This window comes from Solanum tuberosum, unplaced genomic scaffold (assembly GCF_000226075.1).
Source record: "Solanum tuberosum cultivar DM 1-3 516 R44 unplaced genomic scaffold, SolTub_3.0 scf00018, whole genome shotgun sequence".
Classification (NCBI taxonomy): Eukaryota; Viridiplantae; Streptophyta; class Magnoliopsida; order Solanales; family Solanaceae; genus Solanum; species Solanum tuberosum.
The window spans coordinates 2208834-2216499 of record NW_006238944.1 but is presented as its reverse complement, the minus strand read 5'-3'; the positions used below and the strand labels follow the sequence as shown (position 1 = coordinate 2216499).

Below are 7666 nucleotides of genomic sequence, written 5' to 3'. Positions count from 1 at the left end.
AGACGTTGATTGGGCAGGATCACCCTCTGACAGACGTTCGACATCCGGATATTGTGTTTTAGTAGGAGGTAATTTGGTGTCGTGGAAGAGTAAGAAACAGAATGTGGTTGCTCGATCTAGTGCAGAATCAGAATATCGAGCAATGGCGACAGCAACTTGTGAGCTAGTTTGGATCAAACAGTTGCTGGGAGAACTAAAATTTGGCAAAGTTGATCAGATGGAACTTGTGTGTGATAATCAAGCGGCTCTTCATATCGCATCAAATCCAGTGTTTCATGAAAGGACTAAGCACATTGAGATTGACTGTCACTTTGTCAGAGAAAAGATACTCTCGGGAGATATTGTTACGAAATTTGTGAAGTCAAATGATCAGCCTGTAGATATCTTCACCAAGTCCCTCACATGTCCTCGTATTAATTACATCTGTAACAAGCTAGGTACATATGATTTGTATGAACCAGCTTGAGGGGGAGTGTTCGAATAGAAATAAGTATTTCCTACTTAGAATAGGAATAGGAATAGGAATCCTAATTGGAAAAGGATTCCAATGTAGTGTCTATAAATAGGGTCTCAATGTAACTATTTAGATACACAATTCAATAATATTTTTCTCATATATTTCTCACAAAGATGATATTGAATTAGTTATTAGTTAAGTTAATATTATAAAGTAAATGGAAGACAAAGAGTTTATTTTGGTTGTACTTAGGCCGAGACTGGTAATAGCACTAGCTACTAAGCTAAGCCTTCTAAAAGGTGGACATAAAGAATGGAGTAGGAACAACTAAAAATAACCGGAGAGAAAGAAAGGACCAAAATTTTTCACAAGTCAGTAACCTAGATTCTATTCAAGACCAAAGAATCCCGACTGAGGAAGAGAAACTACAAAAAGCACACTTGGCTATGGAATTCGAAGAGGTAACAAGAAATGAAGAAATAGCTTTGAGACAAAGATCAAGAGTTCAATAAATAAAAAATGGAGATAAAACACCAAATATTTCCATAAGGTGGCCACTACTCACAAGAGGTTCAACGCAATTGATGTTTTGAAGGTAGAGGGAGAAGAAATCACTGGTCCTGATGGCATCAAAACCTCCACTATGAGCTTTTATCAAGAACTCTACAAGGAACCAGAGAACTGGAGGCCAGATTTCAACATATCATCTTAGAAGAGCAAGATTGGCTGGAAAGATAATTTTAAAAAAGAGGAAATATTAAGGCTGTGATTGGTCCAAAGGGCGGGTCACAAACGGATTTCTCGGTTATCAAAAAAAAAAAAAAGAGGAAATATTAAATGATATCAAATTATGTATGGTGAACAAAGAACCTCGGCTAAATGGCTTCCCACCCAATGTCCTTTTTCCAAGATTTCTGGGAGATGTTGAAGGATGATATACTTCAACCACTACAGAATTTTCCTTCCCAACAGGATTTTGAGAAGAGTTTTAATGCAACTTATGTGGCTTTGATTCCAAACAAGGTGGGAGCTATTGAGTTGAGGGATCATAACTGGAATAAGCAAAATCATTGGTTAAGTGCTGGTAGAAAGACTAAAGAAGGTGATTGACAAGTTGATCAGGACTCATCAGTGGCCTTCATAAAGGGAAGACAAATTATGGAGTGATGTGCAGACTGGATACTGAGAAGGCCTATGACCATCTCAACTGGAACTTCCTACTCTGTATCCTCAAACAAATGGGATTTGGCAACAGATGGTTGAAATGGATAGAATTCTGCACCAAAACTACCAGGTTCTCAATTTTGGTTAATGGAAAACCAGCTGTTTTTTTCAGCAGAGAGGGGACTCAGACAGGACTCAAAAGGGAGATCTTCTGTCACCCTTGCTATTTATCATAGCCATGGAGAGTTTCAACAACATGGCGAAGATTGCCACAGAAAACAGATGGATACAAGGCTTCAGAATTGAAAACAGGGTTGATGAGATACTGGAAATACGCCACCTACTTGCTATATGCGGATGACACAGTAGTTTTCTGTAATGCTAAGCCTGAGAAAATCAGTTATCTCAGGGTGATGCTAATCATTTTCTAAGCTATATCAAGATTGAAAGTAAACCGGAGGAAAAAAAACATATTTCCCATCAATGATACTTCACAAATTCAGGTGTTGGCAAACATTTTGGGTTATGGGATGGAAAGGCTACCTACTGTATATCTTGGAATGCCTTTGGGTTCAAAACACAAGGCACTTGAAATCAGGGATGGCATTATTGAGAAAACTGGAAGAAGTTGGCATTGTGGAAGTCACAGTATCTCTCTTAAAGAGGCAGAATAATTTTAATCAACTCTGTTTTGGACTATTTACTAACATATGTGATGCCACAATTTCCCATGCCGAGTAAGGTAATCAAAGCAGTGGGCAGAATGAGAAGGAACTTTCTATGGCATGGCAACAAAGAGGCCAAAGGGTTTAATCTGATAGTACAACAGAACAGGGAACAAGGAGTATGGGGGTCAAAAAATTGAGCTGTAAAACAACAGTTGACTCATGAAATGGCTTTGGAGATATAACGAGGGGCAAGCCCTTTGGAAGGAGGTCATTCAACAGAAGTATGGGCAGATGAGCCATGGTGCACTGATGAAGTCACAGACACTTTTGGAGTTGGAGCTTGGAGAACTATTAGGTCCTTATGGGCACCTCTAAGTAGGAATATAAGCTACCATGTGGGTAATGGAAGAATGATATTTTTCTGGAAAGACAACTGGACTAGGAAAGACTCATTGCAGGAAACTTTCCCTGATCTAGTTGCTATCTGCACAAATCCAGACATCGCAACTTGAAGAGAGTGGACAGCACAAAGCTGGAATCTAATCTTCAGAAGACTGTTGAATGATTGGGAAGTAGAAAGGATGGTTATATTGTAAGGATGAGGGAAATTTTCTCTGGGACAACCACTGGACAAGAACAATTAGATGGAGACACAATGAAGATGGGAAGTTCTCAGTGAAAGTTTACAAGAGGAGTCTATTTGAGATGGCAGAAAGTCTCAAGGGTCCATGGAAAGCTACTTGGAAAAGCATGGCACCAACAAAGGTGAAATGTTTTGTTTGGCTAGTAGTGAAGAAAGCATGTCTCACCCATGAGGCACACCAGAAGAAGAAACTTCAGATAGCTTTCCATGGAGGTGGCCAGCATACCCTTAATGCTAAGGAATACAAGTTACCAGTTTTCAAAAATAAAATCACTCACATGAGATGATTTACGGTTACTATATGTTATTATGGTGTTATCACCAAGTGATAATTGAAGAATACATGTAAGCAATTGATATGCATATATATGATATATGTATATTGAGATACTTGTAATGAGTAGCAACATTACATATTGTTATCCAATGGCAGAACACGTTACGCCTGGAGCACCTTGTACTAGAGAAAACTAGCAAAAAATTTATTTCACACTAAGACTCGACTGTCAACAGTCTGATATTGATTCTTTGGAAGCTCCCTCACAACTTGAGCAAAACTTAATTTGATAAAATTGTGAAGTATGTGTACTGATGCTCAGTTAATGTATTATGTGACTTTTACCCCCATATTACTTTGAATTGAAATGAGTGCTGTTTTTTATATTGTATATATGTATGTACATATATACTTCTCTCCAAACAAAACGGCAATGGTTGATTGTCCACACACCGTTCACATTAATTGACCCCCTCTTTCTCATCCTTCAAAATTTTGTTAGTTGTCCTGGACCGCACCAGACGTGTGATCCACTAATAGAGAGAAAGATACTTTCAGTATTGCCCGGACAATTAGACATCCACAACCCAATTGCAATAGCGGAGAGAGCGTTTCACTTTTTTATTTTTTTGACTTTTCAATCATGATATTTTGACATTTTTCTAGAATTATAATTCTCAAGTCAGTCACGGTAATTGGAGAGCTGCTTTTGCGAGCCTTGTGTTGGTAGACTATTGAATATTTGATCATTAGTGCCTTAGAGTTGTAGTTGTTGATGTTGGCGGATCTTTTATGTGTTGTGGTAATTGGTTAAAAGAAGGATAATTGGAATGCTCTTGGTACAGAGGAAACTCTATCAAATTTTTGCCATGAAAATGGGTAGGATATTTAGGTGAGTCAAGCCTTACTTAGTGGAGGTAATTAAATTGCAATAAAGAGATAGTACAATATTTGACATATAACAATGATATTCAGTTGTTGATATAACTTACCGGTGCACAGCAACTTCTAGGCATTTCACACAGAAAACATATGCGTTAGTGAAACCTTTGTCACCACAATTTAAACATAGTGTGCCCTGCAGTTAATTACAATTAAACCAATTAAAGATACATAGAATCATTATGTAAGAAATATACAACTAGGCAAAGAAGCCAAGTTTCTTGTTAGAGAGGAAAGAAACCATAGATGCAAAGATTCAGACTAGAGGTATGGAGCACTGAGTAGCCACTAGTCTGGCTCATCTAATTTTTTGCTGAGTTCCAGTTGAGTAAAATGTGTTCCCAGTTGAAGTCATATATAAGCTCACCGAGCTCTTGAGCCAAACAAAGAAAAAGTAAAATCCAGCTGAATTTGTGGATAAAGTGAAAGAATGGTGGACAAGAATATAGAATAAAGACAGACCAAAATTTATTCTGTCAAAGAAGCTGCTGCTAATAAAAGGGAGATGACTGAGTGGAATAAAAGTAACTTTCGAGTTTGGATCATAGGAAAAGTGAGCAGCTAGCTGTTAGCATAAATAACTCATCTAGACAGTGAAAAGAATAACAAAATTGGACATTTCAAGAGGAGGTTGTTATAGTCAATTTACAAATGGAGTTGGAAGACATAGCCAAATATGAAGAAGTCACTTGGAGATAAAGATCAAGGATGTTATGGTTGAAACAAGGTGTTACTAAAACTAGTTTCTTTCACAAGATGGCAAATGCTCATAAGAGATACAGCCACATTGGGAGTTCAGAATTAATGGATTAACTAAGGAGGATTCTAAGGAAATCAAAATTGAAATTTGAAGTTCTATCAGAACCTGTATGCTAATGGGAAAAACAGGAGTGCTAGGTTCAGCATGGGTGACTCTCTAAAATTATGGAGAACAGGAGGAGGAAGAAATATGGCTCCAAAAACCATTTGAAGAAGATGAAGTTCTGGAGATTACAAGGCATGTGTAGGTGAAAAAGCACCTAGGTCCAGATAGGTTTTCCATGAGTTTCTACGAAAGATGATGGTTAATGATTACAGAAGACATAGTGAAGGCCCTGGATCTTTTCCATTACTTAGAAGAAGATTGTAAAAGGCTTCAACCTCACTTATATTGCTCTGATTCCTACGAAGAAAGTTGTTTTGGAACTGAGAGATCTTAGGCCCATAAGCTTGACTGGTAGCTTCAAAAAGATCATTTCAAAGTTACTAGCAGAAAGATTTCAAAAGAAACAATTCATAAGTTGGTGGATGATGCACAAATGGCAATTATTAAAGGAAGGCAAATCATGGAGGTAAACTTATCGCAAATGAATGCATTGACACTAGATTGAAGCAAAACTAGCAAGCTTATGGTGCATTTAGGATTTTGTCCAATTTGCAAATATCAACAGGTGAATAACTTCACTTTATGTGCTAAAGATGGCGGCAGATGTATCGTTATAGCCTATGGGGATCCCCACAATTTTTCATATAGACCATATGTAAAAATCTATGTTTTGAACCCATTCTTCAAATCCATAAAGATCAAATCTTGGATCTTTCCGAGTTAAAATATAAATGATTTTTTGACATATCCAGGTCCACTGTCATGCCTTAACGTATAGAGGAGGTTTTATTTATATAAGAAACTTAATAACAAACTGTCCTTTGCATGTAGTCGGACAGCCTACAATCCACAGATAACATCAGAAAGAAAGTTACCTAGTTGCAAGCAAAAATGGTTTTTCAAATAAAGTTCATAAATCTCATTTTCAATCAAACAAACACGAATCTAAGGATATACTGCATATTTTAGCCCAATGCTTTATTATTGCTCTACCAAACAGCAGGTAAACAAATAAGTGTTTTCCATAAGTAGCCAGTAAATAAGGGAGTTGTTGCCAATAAATGCAAAATTCCAGTCAACAACAAATCTTTGTTCCTTTTCAATGACTTGTAACACAGGTCAAGAAACACAAAAACATAATTCTCTGTACGTGATGGTATACAAAACTAAAACATTCAAGAAAACCCACATCTGTTGGGTGATCAGTAAATAAACACAACGCTAAAAATTAAAAAACATGTCACCAACTCATTCTTCCTCTTTAACATTTTTCACAAGGGTGTGTTTGGTATGGAGGAAAACATTTTTTGGAAAATGTTTCCCAATTTTCTTATGTTTGGTTGGTCAAAATGTTAGGAAAACAAGTTCCTTAAAAGTTAGGAAAATAACTTCCTTAATGGAAGTAGGGAAAACAAGTTGCTTAAGTAAGATTTCAAGTTCATTGTCTCCTCCTCACCAACCTAATCCACCACCCCCACCCCCACCCCTTGACCATCCCACCTCGCGCCACCCTCGAAATCCCACTACTCATCCCATCATGTCTCCATAAACAATATTTTGCTTGATGACATATAAATACTTTTGGGATAATATTTTCTTACTTACATACCAAACAGTAAAAAAAAAAAAATAAGTAAGAAATCCACTCGTTTTCCAAGAAAACTTTTTCTAGGAAATCCTTTTCCATGAAAAATATTTTCATTCATACCAAACACACCTCCCAGTTAAAAATATAAGAAGCTCATTAAGGGAAGGGACCCACTTTTTATTTTCCTGTGAGCTTTGTTTGGATTAATTTTGTTATTCCACCAAAGAAAAAAAACAGCAAAACGGTTTAAAAGCTATTTTGAGAAAATAAACCGACTCTATTATTTTATCCAAAGGACATCATCTTCACTAGGGAATTACTTCCTTTCCCCATCAGCCCTAGCAGTATAAAGTAGTAATAATCAAAATTGGAACTCGCTCAATTACACAGAACTGGCAAGAAATCTCTGAAAGAATAACGATTAGCTTAAAATTGAAGCAAGGAAGAAAACAGCGGAAGCACCAAGAAACTTACCATAATTTCGAGGACCCACCGGAACCTGTTCTTAAACCCACCGGAACTGTGTGTATGTTCACCGGAAGTAATGTATGTTTGAATGTCAAAAAGATGATCAAGTTTTCCCTCCTCTTTGAGTTCCCAAATCCCTAAACCGCCCACCCCAAAAACCCACAGTAGCAAAACACAAAGGTACCATCTCTCTTTTGTTTATTTTATTTAACCTGGGTCAAAAATGTCATTAAATTATGCTAAAAATAAAAAAATGTCATCCATTTATATTTTAGTTCAAAAATGTATTTGTCATCAATAATGTCATCCATAAATATCTTTATTATTATTTGATGGGTCAAAAATATCCTTTTTTTAAAATAAATATATTATTTATTTTCTTTTTGAACACATTTTTATGCTAATGATATTCTTTTATTAGCAATTTTGTATCCTACTTCAATTTAAAAAATATTTCTAAAGAAAATCTTATTTTATTATAATTATTTGTTATTGTAATGATGGATTTATCATGATCTTATATATGACATGTATTATCCATTAAAAGGCTATATGAAATTATTCTATTTTAATTGATAAAATGAGGTTAAGAAG

General features: G+C 36.1%; 1 protein-coding gene across 1 annotated transcript in view; it reads right to left on the bottom strand.

Moving 5' to 3' along the window:
* The window catches only part of LOC102581686 (uncharacterized), a 19898-nt gene extending 12669 nt beyond the window's left edge, over positions 1 to 7229 (bottom strand). Inside the window, exons 1-2 of the mRNA XM_006340418.2 lie at positions 7079 to 7229; positions 4202 to 4287 (exon numbers count right to left, since the gene is read on the bottom strand). Coding sequence (XP_006340480.1) covers positions 4202 to 4287; positions 7079 to 7081 — 89 coding nt within the window. The 5' untranslated portion in view covers positions 7082 to 7229. The remainder of the gene's footprint in view (positions 1 to 4201; positions 4288 to 7078) is intronic.
* Positions 7230 to 7666: the final 437 nt, after the last annotated feature.